At 54.5% G+C, this 13,620-nt stretch overlaps 3 protein-coding genes across 3 annotated transcripts in view; 2 read left to right on the top strand and 1 right to left on the bottom strand.

Annotated features, from left to right (window-relative positions):
* The window catches only part of GUITHDRAFT_142869 (hypothetical protein), a gene marked incomplete at both ends in the record, with an annotated part of 9,244 nt that extends 2,405 nt beyond the window's left edge, over positions 1 to 6,839 (top strand). Inside the window, 20 exons of the mRNA XM_005827299.1 lie at positions 80 to 235; positions 378 to 475; positions 778 to 844; positions 1,240 to 1,308; positions 1,462 to 1,632; positions 1,819 to 1,926; positions 2,205 to 2,266; positions 2,314 to 2,385; positions 2,497 to 2,583; positions 2,770 to 2,968; positions 3,219 to 3,280; positions 3,330 to 3,370; positions 3,536 to 3,660; positions 4,139 to 4,368; positions 4,655 to 4,706; positions 4,760 to 4,840; positions 4,897 to 4,983; positions 5,025 to 5,376; positions 5,490 to 6,739; positions 6,786 to 6,839. Of these exons, the coding sequence (XP_005827356.1) occupies positions 80 to 235; positions 378 to 475; positions 778 to 844; positions 1,240 to 1,308; positions 1,462 to 1,632; positions 1,819 to 1,926; positions 2,205 to 2,266; positions 2,314 to 2,385; positions 2,497 to 2,583; positions 2,770 to 2,968; positions 3,219 to 3,280; positions 3,330 to 3,370; positions 3,536 to 3,660; positions 4,139 to 4,368; positions 4,655 to 4,706; positions 4,760 to 4,840; positions 4,897 to 4,983; positions 5,025 to 5,376; positions 5,490 to 6,739; positions 6,786 to 6,839 (3,423 nt within the window). The remainder of the gene's footprint in view (positions 1 to 79; positions 236 to 377; positions 476 to 777; positions 845 to 1,239; positions 1,309 to 1,461; positions 1,633 to 1,818; positions 1,927 to 2,204; positions 2,267 to 2,313; positions 2,386 to 2,496; positions 2,584 to 2,769; positions 2,969 to 3,218; positions 3,281 to 3,329; positions 3,371 to 3,535; positions 3,661 to 4,138; positions 4,369 to 4,654; positions 4,707 to 4,759; positions 4,841 to 4,896; positions 4,984 to 5,024; positions 5,377 to 5,489; positions 6,740 to 6,785) is intronic.
* A 2,182-nt stretch (positions 6,840 to 9,021) lies between these two features.
* GUITHDRAFT_142870 (hypothetical protein) lies at positions 9,022 to 10,141 on the top strand (the record flags this gene model as incomplete). The annotated part of the gene is made up of 7 exons (XM_005827300.1): positions 9,022 to 9,315; positions 9,368 to 9,424; positions 9,475 to 9,540; positions 9,591 to 9,643; positions 9,692 to 9,752; positions 9,796 to 9,849; positions 9,992 to 10,141. 7 exons carry the CDS (start codon positions 9,022 to 9,024, stop codon positions 10,139 to 10,141), a joined length of 735 nt encoding a protein of 244 aa, XP_005827357.1.
* Positions 10,142 to 10,834: 693 nt separating this feature from the next.
* GUITHDRAFT_113618 (hypothetical protein) lies at positions 10,835 to 13,279 on the bottom strand (the record flags this gene model as incomplete). The annotated part of the gene is made up of 3 exons (XM_005827301.1): positions 10,835 to 11,170; positions 11,217 to 12,989; positions 13,040 to 13,279. 3 exons carry the CDS (start codon positions 13,277 to 13,279, stop codon positions 10,835 to 10,837), a joined length of 2,349 nt encoding a protein of 782 aa, XP_005827358.1.
* Between the last annotated feature and the right edge of the window lie 341 nt (positions 13,280 to 13,620).

Consider the following 13,620-nt stretch of genomic DNA (forward strand, 5'->3'; position numbering starts at 1 on the left):
ACATGGACCGGGAAAGGGGGATCGAGGAGGAGGGGGAAAGGGGGATCGAGGAGGAGGTAGGAGCTGAGAAGGGATGCAGTTTACCGCAACGATGCTCTCTCCTGCAAACTTCTTGTCCATCTTTGCGGAGAGGTTCATGTTCAAGTATTGGATGTCCCCCCTCAGCCACCGTGTCGGGCTGGACGACGAGCAGTATGTGCACGTCCTGGCTGAGATGTTGTACACCCTCATCATGGTGAGAACCATGTCGCGTCCTGCCTCGTTGCTGATATTTTTCTTCCTCCTCCTTCTTTTCGTACTCCTCCTTCTCTCCTCCTCCTCTTCTCGCGCTCCTGCTGTTGCTCCTCCTCGTCTCCCATCACCATCTCCTCCCCCAGGTCCTCTGCGACAGAGGGTTTTCTGGCAACTTCGATGAAAGAGGAGAAGTTCGTCGGTTGCTGATCCATAGGCTGGCGGTAGAAGCAACAACTCATAGGTGAGAAAAGATTCCTCAACTTTATGCCTCGTCCTCCTCCTGGTCCCCCTCCTCCTCGTCCTCCTCCTGGTCCCCCTAATCCCCCCCGTCCTCCTCCTCGTCCTCCTCGTCCTCCTCGTCCTCGTCCTCGTCCTCCTCCTCCTCCTCCTCCTCCTCCCTCTTCCTCCCTCCTCCTCCTCCTCGTCTTCCTTTCCACCTCCTTGACTTCCTTCCACCCTTCTTGCTTCCTTCCGCCTTCCGCCTTGCCTTCCCACCTGGCCCTCTCGTTACTTCATCCTCCGTCTCCGACTCGCTACCTCCAGCAACATCAAGAAGAATCTCCCGACGAGCATCTCGAGCTCTGACCATTTCGACTCTGTGCTACAAGAGGTACAACACAAGTTGCTTCGAGGCCGTGTCCTCCTTCTCCTTCTCCTTCTCCTTCTCCTTCTCCTTCTCCTTCTCCTTCTCCTGCTCCTTCTCCTGCTCCTGCTCCTGCTCCTGCTCCTGCTCCTGCTCCTGCTCCTGCTCCTGCTCCTGCTCCTGCCTTGTGTCCTCCTTTTTCTCCATCTACTTGCAAAAAACCTCCTTTCTCCCTCTGTATTTAGACCTGCACCCTGTCAACCTCCCCATTTTGCACCATGAACACCATTTGTTGCTGTCTTCGCTTTTTCTCTCCTCCTGCTCCTCTTCTTCTTCGACCTTCTCCCCCCCCTTCCTTCCTCTACTCCTCTTGCTCTACTTCATATGCTCTCTCTGCTCTTTCTCTGACTCTCTTCTGCAAGATTGCCACGTTCAGACCTGCCAACTCGACCAACCCCGGCACTTACTGTCTGAAGTCGAACCTATGGGAGGTCCTACTCTCTCTCCCTTCTCGCTCTCCTCCCTCCTCCCTCCTCCCTCCTCCCTCCTCCCTGCTTCTCTCCTCCGGTTGCAGCACTCTTTTTGTGAATTTGCGACTTCCCCCTTCCTTGGTGTCGTCAGCACTCTCCCTGACAGCCGTGCAGGAAGTCGATCCGTTCTGTTGGTTGTATTCTCGCAAAGAGCACGAGCACGTTCTGGAGACTATGGAGTCCAAGTTTGGACTTGACAGCCAGCAGCAGAAAGAGAAGGAGAATGCTTCGCATCTTTTCACTAAATTCCCTCCTCTTCCACAGGCTCTGAAGGAGTTAGAGCATGTGAGAAACTCTGAACACCCCTTCCCCCCCCCCTCTCTTCCTTGGAATCTGCTCGTACTACTCCGCTGCTTCCCTCCCTCTCATCTTGTGCAAACTTTGCCTTCCTCCTTGTCTCCTCCTTTCCTCCTTCCCCCCCCCCCGCTCCTCCTCCCCTCTCCTTCTCTGTCTCACCTTGCTTGCAAATAGTTGTTGTTCTCCGAAGATCTCTGGTTCATGGTTTCCAAGATTGTCAACTGTGCTCTGCTGCACATGAACGACGAGGGTGCCGAGTCTCATGCGTTTGTCAACGACTCGGTAAAGCCAAGCCCCTCCCCCCCGCCATATACCTTCTACTCAATTCTGCTCGGCCGTCCTGTCCTGTCCTGTCCTGTCCTGTCCTGTCTTCTCTCCTCTCATCCTCTCCTCTCATCCTCTCCGCTTCCTCTCCTCTCCTCTCCTCCACCCTCATCCTCTCCTCAACCCTCAACCCTCACCTCACCTCACCTCTCTTTCTTCTCTTCTCTTTCTTCTCTATCTTCTCACTTCTTTTGCTTGTCTCACTCCATCTCACCTATCTCACCTCGTCCCTCCAGGTCCTTCACAGAACTCTCTATATCTGCAAGCTCGCGGTCAACCACGTGGTGGAGGAGGCCAAGTGAGCGCCCTCTCCGCGTGTCCTCTTTCCTTCTCATCCTCTCTCAGGAGGTCAGAAGGCAGTGGAAGAGAAGAGTGGGGAAAGCTGGAGCGATTGTTTACGAACGACTACCAGAGCAAGTATGCTGCTGCTGCTGCTTCGAGCTGCTCCTCCTCCCTCCTGCAGCTCCTGTTGCCTCCTCCCGCCATGGCATGTGTGCTTGGTTGATGTCCGCTGACATGATCCTCCAGGAGCGTACTCGTGTGCCTCTCCCGATTGCTCACAGGCATGCAATCTCAAGCATCCGACTCGATGACTCTCCGCTTCCAACCTAAAAGGTCCCTCCATGCACCTCAGTTCCTCCTTGTTCCCTTCTTTCCCCATCCCCCATCCCACTCACTCCCTCCTTCCCTCCTTCCCTCCGTCCCTCCCTCTGTCCTCCGTCTCTCCGTCCCTCCTTCCGTCCCTCCCTCCGCCCCTCCGCCCCTCCCTCCGTCCTTCATCTGGATCTGATGGTATTGCAGGCACGAGGCTGACATTCGGCACATTCTCCAAAGGCTCTTCGCCAACAGTCAGACCTGCGTCGCCCATGCCAGCGACGCTCAAGCTCTTCCTCGCGAATTCCGTCAGGCAGCAGCAGCTGCCGACCAGCCGACCAGCGAATCAGCGCCTGTGGAAGAGAGCGAAACATCCGAAGTAGACGAGAAGGCGAGGAGAAAGAAGGTTGCAAACTCCCAGTCCTTTCCTTTGAATGTCCTCGTCCTCGTCATCGTCATCGTCATCGTCCTCGTCCTCCTTTTCGTCCTCTTTCTCCTCCTCGTCCTCGTCCTAACCCCCCCTCCCCCCCCCTCCCTCCCCCCATCCCATTTCAATTTCCGCGTCCTTCTCCTGTGCTATCCACGTATCATTCTTCTTACGTGTGCCTCACCTCCATGCTCGCAATGGTCTCTTGACCTCTTGCTCTCTCCCTCAGGAGGCGCTGGAGCGAGCAATGAAGGAGATGCAAGCGCGGCAGCAGGCCTTTGCTGCGATGATGTCAGTCCTCTGCTTGAGACGTGCGGGGGACTCATGGCGATGGTGGCAGGCAAGATGACGACGAGGACGATCTTGACGAGAGCTATGGAGGTGAAGTCATCTGACTCGATCCCTTGCGCCCCTTGTTTCTTCCTCCTCTTCCTCCTCCTCCTCCTCTTCCTCCTCTTCCTCCTCTTCCTCCTGTTCCTCCGCGTCCTCTCCTTCCTTCCCTTACTCTCGTCCTTCTCCTCTCCCTGCTGCTCAGAAGCTCCACAGGTGCCAACGAGTACGAAGGGCGGGCTGTGCAGGACATGTACGAGAGCGTGTTGCCGACTCAGTGTGTCCTCTGCCACGAGGAAGCATCTCCAGGAAGGCCCGTCGGTCTTATCTCGTTTGTGCAGGTAAATTCTGTTGCCTATCCTCCCTCCTCCTCCCTCCTTCCTCCTCCCTCTTCCTCCCTCCTCCTCCTCCTCCCTCTCCCTCCCTCCCTCCCTCCTCCTCCCTCCTCCTCCTCCTCCTTTTTCTTCCTCCTCCCTCTTCCTCCCTCCTCCTCGTACTCCTTTTTCTTCCTCCTCCCTCTTCCTCCGTCCTCCTCCCTCCCCCTCTCTCCTCTTGCCTCTCTTTCCTCTTCGGTCTTATCCTCCTCTCCTCCCCTTTCCGCTCTGCTTTTCCCCACTCATCTCCTCCAGGCTCCTTTTTCTACTGACTGTACTCCCTGCTTCATCACCCTCACCTTCCTCCTCGTCCTCGTCCTCGTCCTTGTCCTCGTCCTCGTCCTCGTCCTCTACCTCCATCCATGCTGCCTGAGAGGAGACTTCTTATCCCTTCCTCCCCACTCCCTTCCCTCCAACTCCATGGCTGCCTCTTACTTGCCTCCAGGCGTCCACCGTCCTCTCGACACTGTCAAAGTCGAGCAGGAGAATAGAGGGGACGCCGAGTGTAGAGGACGAGAGCATGACTGAGGACACCTCTGCAGCCCCCCCAAACAGAAAAGATCATCCTTGGTCTTTCACCCACGTCTCTCAGCGAGGATGGGAGCAGAGAGGGAGAGAGTGCGGGGTGGCGACTACGTTCTGCGGGCACGCGATCCACAGGGACTGCTTGAACAGGTGGCGAAGGAGGGAAGAGGGGGAGGGGAGAGGGAAAGAGAGGAGACGGGGGGCAGGGGGCGGGGGAGAAAATAGAGGAGGAGGAAGAAGGAATGGAAGGACGAGGATTACGAACAGAATAGAAGGAGGAGAAGGAGGAGAAGAAAAAGGAGGAGAAGAAAAAGGAGGAGGAGGAAGGGGAGGAGGAGGAGGAGAAGGAGGAGGAGGAGGAGAGGAGGAGGATGAGAGGAGGAGGAGGAGGAGAATGTTTTATGTTACTCACTTTGTCGCCTCTCTTTCACTGAAGGTATCAAAGCTCCATGACCGGCTTGTCACGAGGAAGAGGGTCCTCCTCACCGGTGAATCGTGCTGGGGTCTTGTTGAGCGGCAGCTGAGGGAGGGATAGTTGCAGGCCGAGTTCTCCTGCCCGCTCTGCCGCGCCCTCGGGAACAACCTCGTCCCGCTCGTGCCCAAGGACTTGCTCTGCAAGCAGGTAGATTCGCTCCCCTCCCTCCTCTTCCTCTCGTTGAGTTTCGTTGGCTCTCCAAGGGTTCACGTCAGGCTGGACAGGCGATGGAGGAGGAGCAAGGTCAACAGCAGGAGCAGGAGGCTGACGCGAGGACAGAGGAGGATGAGGTAGAGATGTGCGCATAGTGCTGGAGTGTTTCTTCTCACAGGGAGGGCAGAGGATTGATGAGCGAGAGGACGCGTCTGACTACCTCATGCGCTCGGTCGACAAACTCTTCCAACCCCGTGGGCGTCTGGTGGACCACAAGAAATCGAAGCTTCAGAAAGTCTCCCAGGAGGAGGGAGCTAAGATCGGGGGCGCGGCCGTGTTGGCAGAGCAGGCCGCGAGCTATCAGCCGGAGAAGGAGATGGCAGAAGTGATGGCAAAGAAGATTGTGGAGACTCATCTCTTCGCGCATGAGGAGGGGAAGGAGGAGTTCGAGGCCCCGACCAGCCCTACGTTGACAGCCATCTCCTCCTGCATCTATAGCATCTTCAGTATGGAGTCGGCCTGTCGGCTAGGTGACTCTCGTCCTTCTGCTTGTTCTCCTACTGCTACTGCTCCCGCCGCTCCCAGCGCTTCTCCTCTCACCTTCTTCTCATCCTCCTCTTCCTTCCCTTGACTCTGGTCCCAGACGGCCCACCTCCCAACTCCAGCTGCGAGGAGCCCGACGGCAGCTGGGGTTCACTCAGTAGCTTCACTGCGACCAAAATCGCTCCCTTCACAGCTCTCGTGCGAGCTGTCCGCCTGCTGCAGCAGAGCAAGCTCAGCCTCGACGGGGAGAGCATGAGGCACCTGACCATGTGGTCGAAGCTACTCCGCGGCATCGGAGCAGAGGAAGCGGCAGCAGCCAGCCAGCCGGGCAACGGCGATCTCCACATCAAGTGCGTCCTAGAGGCCGACGTCTGCTCCCTGCTCGTCCACTGGCTTTTCCTGTCGTCGTCCTCCAAGTCCGACACCGAGCTGTCGGGGGAATTCGACGGTTTCCTCCGTATCTTCTGGGTGGCGCAAGTCATGCAGGCTGTCCTGGCGCTCAGCGACGGAAGCGCTGCCGGCCGGGCTGCAACAGGTGACGAGGAGGAGGAGAAGGACAGGATCGGAGAAGACAGAGAAAACTTCTCGCAGCTCCTCTTTCTGATGGACTCCGTGCTGGGTGCTGGTCTGAGCGACGTTTCGACTCGCCTTCCCCTCAACAGGGTGCTGGAAGCAAGCCTTCCCTTCCTGCGCAGGTGTTGCCTGGTCAAGAGCCTGTTCTTCGCCCTCCCCCTCCCCAGCTACGAGCAAACTAGCAAGCAGGAAGAAGCCCTCATCCTGGTCCACTTCCTCGGACTCACGGGTCAGGGAGGGATTCCGAGCATGGAGGGCACGATGGAGGTACTCGTTAAGCGATGGTGCGAGGCGTTTGCGGAGCGGCACCAAGGAAGCAGCCGGTTCTCCTTCCTCTCCAAGATGTACAGGAGGAGGGCGGCCAGACCCTCCTTCATCGACCTCCCTCGGGACTTCCAGGAGCTCTTCCAGATCGTCCTCAAGCAGCCGTGCCGGACTTGTGGGATGAAGCCGACGGAGCCGGCGCTGTGCTTCATGTGCGGGGCGATCGTGTGCGCCGGGGGCGACTGCTGCAAGAAGGAGGGGAGGGGCGAGTGCACCCTGCACACAGAGCAGTGCGGAGCAGGAATCAATGTTTTCCTCATCATCAAGACCTGCACTTTCCTTGTCATACGGTCCGGGATAGCCCACGGGGCCGGGGCCATGCTACCGTCGCCGTACCTGGACGAGCACGGGGAGGAGGACTTCTACCTGCGGAGGGGAGAACCCTTGTTCCTGTCGCAGGAGAGGATATTGGGCTTGCTCAAGATGTGGGTGTCGCATCAGTTCAACTACGAGGTAGTGTCTTGCCTGCGCTGGCGGGGGCCGTCTGACCGCTTCACAGCTGACTCGCTCCGGCGCAAGGAACGAGGGCATTTGGTCCTGGAGCGCGTTATAGGGGGCATGCCATCGCCAAGTGTTGTCTCTGTAGATAGCAAGCGCAAGCGTGAAACGCCAGGGAGCGACTGGATGAAGCCTTTGACCTCAGCTCCTTACACACTGAACCCCCACAGGTTGATAGCTACCACCCCCCCTCCCTGGCCTCTCTTCCTTGGGAGCTGCAGGTGGCTATGGGTAGCGTGTGAGCTATGCAATAGAGGTGAGGGAGGAGGGACGGGAGCTTTCATTTCATTAGTTGTTGTGAGAGGTATCGCCGTCTTCAGTGATCCTTCTCTTCCTTTCAACGTCCATCAATTCCATTCCTTGTGACCCGCTCCACATCATCGAGATCTTCAGGATGGCTAACATCGCGATTTCGATCATCTCTACCTACAAAATCCAACGAATGTAAAGCCCTGAAGGAAGAAAATTTCAGTTCTGTGTTCAACTCGCCAAACCACGATCCTGTTCCATGATTTCATCACCACCCCGAAACACTTTGCGGGAATTCCCAGCGTTCTCATATCCCCTCCATGTTCGCTCTATGATATCACTGCGTTTGTACTGATCACTCCTCCCTCCCCTCCTCCTCCCTTGACCCATCATCCACCAATGTCGACTTCGCCCATATTTTCTCTCCCTCTATTTGCGGTTTTCCGTTACGAACCGTTATCGTTCGTCCAGAGGGAGGTTACACAGAAGTCAGTGGATCGTAAAAACCGTTACATACGTTTAAACAATGGTAGTTCTCAAACCATACAAGGGGGGGTCGCAAGCGGTAGCGTCATTTAATTTGGGATAGATTCGTATGTTGATAAGTTTATTTTTCGCAATGGAAGGCAGAAACATCTTTATTTTGAAAATTTCACTAATAATTTCAAATACAATTAGGTTACATATGCATCTGTTTTAGAGTACACCCCATTTCGCAGTAAAGATCGCATGTTCGACCTGAGAAGGAGATCGCACGAGATAATTTTGAGATCACAACCTTTCGCTCGGTGACCTCCTGTGATACGTCCCCGGTACCCTACCCTCTCTTTCCCATTAAATTACCCGACCTTTGACATGCGATAGTCAAACCCACCCCCTCTATTGAAACTGGTTACCCTACCCATAGCTTCCCAATTTTGAGTACCCCTACCCTCATTTTAACCAACTACTACCCTTCTTTTTGTCCAACAACTAGATACCCTACCAGGAAAATACAAACAAATAACCCTACCCCCGATTACAATTGTGGCAATGGCAGGATCTGGAGGGGAAGCATGCTGAAAGGCCTCAAGGAGGAGAAAGGGCTGGGAGGAGGAGGAGGAGGAGGAGGAGGAGGAGGAGAAAGATTTGAAACTATGACAGAAGATGATTGCGATCTCATGACGAGTGATCATGGACGGATCAATATGATCAACGTCTGAGTGGTTGATGTTGAGGACAGCAATTTTATGTGGAATGGAGAAGTGTTTGAATGTTTGAGACATTTCAGATCATTCAGACGATATAAATAGTGGAGGACATTGCAAAAGAAAAAGTCTCGATAATTGTGTAGAATGAGGCGACTGAAATCCGTGTGAGATAGTTTGCACTAGATGCTTTGGATCAATCAATTCGAACCATCCCACTTTGAATCCCTGAAAATCTGATCAGACCATGATAAAAAGCTCACCTGTATGTCGCAAATGAGGTTTCCTTACGTGTTGGGAAGAGGACGACCAAATCCCGAAATCTTTCTTCACATTTCGTGCTCTTGTTCACTGACTAATTTCATGCGACCGCATGCGCTCATTCAAACGCTGTGTAGCTGGCTTTTGCTCAGACATTAACGTTTATCTTTTTTAGGATATCGATAACGATACGGTGTTTGAAGAGATGCGGATTTGTGATTGAACGATTTCAACATAATCCGTGGAGATTGAAGATTACATGCTCAGGGGCACGAGTCCCAGCAGGGAAGGAAAGCTAAAGTAGGTTCAGAATTATCAATATTTGTGGTAAGACAGATGGAAGACTGGTCATTCCTGCATGCTGGAGAGCTTCAGGATCCATCACTGCAGCCTGCTAAGAAGAGAGATCCACAAGATGGGAGCTTTGAACCTCCGATCCTCAATGGAAGGGCTCCTCGTCTACAACAGCCCCCGCTGAGCTATGTCTTGTCGGCAGGCAAGGCTAACCCGCAATTGATGTTGTGTTGCTGATCCCGTGCCATGACAGGCTCTGCTTTCCCACCCCGAGCTACCTTCGGACCTCTTGAATCGAACATACATGCCAAGATTTCCGCATACGAAGGTCCGGGGGGCAGCGAAGTGCCAGGGTACCCGTGGGAGATGCCTTATCTGTCCATGTACAATCGAAGCGAGATCGGAATGGCGCAGCCTGCGAACTTGATGGCCAAGGATCTGGAATGGCAGAAGGCTGGAGCGATGCAACCCCCGCCAGACAGATTGAAGAGACAGCGAATCGACCAAGAGATCGATTTTGTACAAAAGGATGCGTTGGTGGTGAGTGTATCCGAGCCTGTGGTCCAAGGCGGTGCTCTGAGTTTTCTAACAGGAATTAGCGAGGGAAAATTTAATGATCAAACATCAAATACATGTAGCAAACTTAGAGGTAGGGGTTAAATATCCTACGAATTGATTCCTGACAGGGGTTCTAAACAGGTGCAACGCCTCAAGCAAATATGTGGAGAGCTTGAAAGCGAACAAGCGGACTCAAAAGATTCCAAGGTGATCAGACTTGAAGCTTCATTCTTCGAGTGTAACATGAAATTTGGAAGTCCCGGTACTGGACAGAAGAAGAGCACCAGAGATTTCTCGAGGCTGTGGAAAAGTTGGTTCCATGACTTGATTGAATTTCTTGCTTATTGTTTGATTTCAGATATGGACACAAGGACGTGAAGTCAATATCTTCAATAGTCGGGACAAGGAGTGCTACTCAGGTGAAAAAGCTTGTTAAAACATTCTTCTATTCATAGTCATTAGGTTCGAACCCACGCCCAAAAGTATTTCATGAAGATGGCCAAATCGAGCTTACAAGTGGGTTTGTTGAACAAAACTGAAAGAAGTAATGAGCGCTCCAGGATCAATCAGCGGAAGATACAGAGGCCAGCACCAGCAGGCAGAAAGTGGTTGTTGAATACACCTTGCAAGTCGAGATGACCTTATGACTCGTTTCCAGGTTCAGTGCACCAGCGACTCTGTTGAGGCGGCAGCTGCAGCTGCGTCTGGTGAAACCGGAACCTCTGCTGCCGCTGCCGCTGCGTTTGTTGCTGCAAAGAGCATCAAGCAGACTCTGGTCACCAAACAGGTATTCTGTTTCCATGAATGATTTTGGTTTGATGCTTATGAAGCATGGGGCACCCACCGTGGAGGGTGATACCCATCACAAGAAGAAGATCAAGAATAGAATGGCAACAGGAAAGGGACCGGGATCTCCAGGATCAATGGGAAGCAGGTACGCTACACGGCAATTGGTCTACATGGAGCTGAACATTGATTCCAGTGGATCGCTCGGAAGTTCCGATTCAACCTCCAATGGCAACGACTCAAATGGCGGTAATCATTTACTACATAGAAACTTTATCCAAAGGGAAGTTGATTTCTACATCAGTCCGCTCTTCGGATGCAACCAATGGAAATGGATCGAGTGGGTCGAGCCATAGCAATGGACACTTCAACAGCAATGTACTCGACCACAAGGTCTGCTGGGTCGCTTCTGCGTCCTGATTCCCGTGATGCAGGGAAGTTCTTCCGATTCTGGAAGAGGAGACAGCAACAACGGAGTGTCTTCCAATGAGGGATCGGATCATGGCTTTTTTGATACGGTATGCTTCTTCTCGTAATGCTGCAACGTTTCTGTCCCCTGTGCGAGGGGGAGAAATGCATTTTCTAACGAGCCCTGCAGGCTGAAGATGATGTTGATAACTTCGAGCTCGAGGCGGCGCTGGTTTGAGAGGACGGTAACTCCCTTCACCATTGCATTTGTCAGCCAGTCGAGTGTGTAATGGAGGTTTTTACCCCTTCAGCCCGGCGTTTCTGAAGCCTCAAGGATGATTCTCAGCGTTTGATCGAGGAGTTTGTTGTCTTGCGCAGACAGTAAACTTCTCTTCTCCTCCAGCTCCAAGCAGGGTCGCCACAGGTTTCGATCCAGCAACCGGCCTGAATCCACGAGTGTTTCCCTCACTGGTATCGTTGAGCGTCCTGCTTGCTTGAGGCGGAAGTATTTGTATCGCAACAGGCGAAAGTCTACCTCCTCCTCCTGCCTCTGGATGGTCAGGCAAATCTCTGTCCCCGCCCTCCCTGCTATCATGCTCGCCACCTCCTCGATATGCAAGTTCCTCGTCGAAGTTCCATCGACCTGCAGTGAACCATCAGCCAAGGCCTGCATGCTGCTGCCTTCTTACCGCCACGACCTCGTCGCCGACGCGGATCCTCCCATCCACGTCGGCTGCTCCCCCTGGCAAGATCTCCTGCACCCGAGGGAAGTCGTAGGAGATTGCGCCGCGCTTGCCGATCTTCCTGGTCTGGAGGAGAGAGACTCCTATGGTCCCGTCCTGCTCGTCACTGCTCCCGTTGTTGGAATTCCTCCATCTCTCAACGATGTTCACATAGTCCGGCCACCACTCCTCCTGCTTGCTTGCTGTCACTGTTGTCGGTCTCTTCTGCTTGCACTCGACATTGTAGACGCGGGTGTCATCTGCATAATCTGAAGGATTAGGAAGAGTTTCCCTGCTCATGTCATCCTCATTTTTACGATCTCTTTCGCCCTCACCGACATTCCTCTCTCCCTCCTCCGTATCTTCTCTGTCCAGGAGCTGAGACGTCTCCTTCAGCAGCTCTCTTGCCGAGTCCAGCAGATCCCCACGTGTAATCGAGCTGCTGAGATCCCCTTGCCCCATGCTGTGGATCGCTCTGACCTCTGGCCCACAACTCCAGCTCCCTCCCTTGCTCAGCTCAGGCTGGAGCGACGGAGCTGAGAAGCGATTCTGATCTACAAGACTTCGCGAGAACCCTCCCGAGATCAGCTGGCTGATCCTCTTCACGTGCTTGCGGCGGTAGGCGACCGCCTTGAGACGCCAGCACAAGGCGCCGAAGTCTCTCCAGGCCCGCTCGTAGTCCCGCCTCGTCAACCTCGCTTGTATCTTCGCCACGATGACCTTGGCACATTCTCGCTGCAGCTGGTACATGTGCTCCTTCGACTGACGCCTCCACTCCCCGTGCATCTCGATGTGCTGCTCTCGAGGAGGAGAGGGGGCGAAGCTCTTGGGCGGGGACCTGACCAGCATTCTTGCAAGGGGAGGGATCAGCTTCCTCGACATCGCGATCCTCCTCCTCACATGCGCCTGCAGAATCCTCGCACACTGAGGGGAGCCGAGCGACGTGATGGCTGGAGCCGCAGGGGAGACGAGAGCTGGAGGTCTGGCCTCTCTCCTGCTGGTGAGCTTGTGCACGTAGAGTCTGACGCGAGGGGAGATGATCTGAAGGGACCTCATGATGTTGACAAACCTTCTTCTCCTCACCAGCCTCTTCAGCGTCGCTTGAACCACCCTTATGCATTCCATGTCGTAGAAATGCTCGAGCTGAGACCACATTCTCCTAACTTGGGCCTGGAGGATCGCAACCTCGTGTATGACACTCAGCCGATGGAGGAAGACCACCAGCTGTCTGATCTTGCTCTTGAGCTCCTCACAGCCAACCAGCTGCGATCCATATCGCTGTCGTTGGACCAGCATCTGAAGCGAGGAAGATAGTCTCATGGCAGATACCTGACGCAGCCTCCTCCGCGCTGTCGTCTGCAGGCTAGCGGCAGCAGCCCGACAGCGTAGAAAGTTTGACTTCCCCACTCTCATCGCCATCACCGCAGCCTCGACCTGCCCGAAGGCTCTCCTCTTCATCCGGTTCAACTCCTTCGCCTCACGAGATAAACAAACCTCACAAGCTGCATGAATCTCGCATGTCCCGCGATTCACACCGTCTGACAAGTCCAGCACAGCCTGCTTCCCCTCGCAAGAGACGCGGTCCTCAACAGAGAAGAGCAACACCTGCCTGACGTCCTCTATCCTCACCTCCCACCTCCCCATAGGAAACGATCTCTTCGATTCCCATCTCGTCACAGTACAGGAAAGTCTCGAAGGCAAGTCTTCTCCAACTTCAAATCTGATCGCCTCGCTCCACTCCTGGTGGATCATCACACAGAGAGATGCGGGACAAACACAACAGCAGTCACCACGAGAGGAGCTGGCTTCTTCCGACTTGTCTCCAACTTCTCATCCCCCAACTCAAAGGAGAGGCAGAACTTCGTCTTGGAAGCGAGCTTGTTCGCTGCTTGTACTCTCAGCCTCGCCTGCACGTCAAGCAGGAAGGAAGGTCTGCTGCCGGGGAGTTGCCTGCTGCCTGTGTCCTCGGCACATGTAGGGGCCTTCTCCTTCTTCTTGCTGAGCGAGATGCTCCGCAAGAAGCGCTTCATCGGCTCCTGGTAATCGCTGCGAAATCAGTTTCACGGCAATGGCGGTCTGGTGAGCTGGGATGCTCGAGTACGATATGACAAGAATGAGTGAACAAGGAAGGAGGAAGGGAGGAGGAGAGAGTTCGAGAACTTGAGAGGGATAAAAAGAGGAAAAGAAAGGAGGAGCCTGTGGAAATCAAGAGTGGGAGGCGAAGGGAGGAGGAGGAGCAAGAGGAGGAGGGGGGATGGTGGAGGTGGAGGAGGTGGAGGAGGTGGAGGAGGTGGAGGAGGTGGAGGAGGTGGAGGAGGTGGAGGAGGTGGAGGAGGTGGCGGGGGAGGGAGGGGTGGAGGGAGGGTGGGGC

Source organism: Guillardia theta, assembly GCF_000315625.1.
Source record: "Guillardia theta CCMP2712 unplaced genomic scaffold GUITHscaffold_68, whole genome shotgun sequence".
Lineage (NCBI taxonomy): Eukaryota > Cryptophyceae > Pyrenomonadales > Geminigeraceae > Guillardia > Guillardia theta.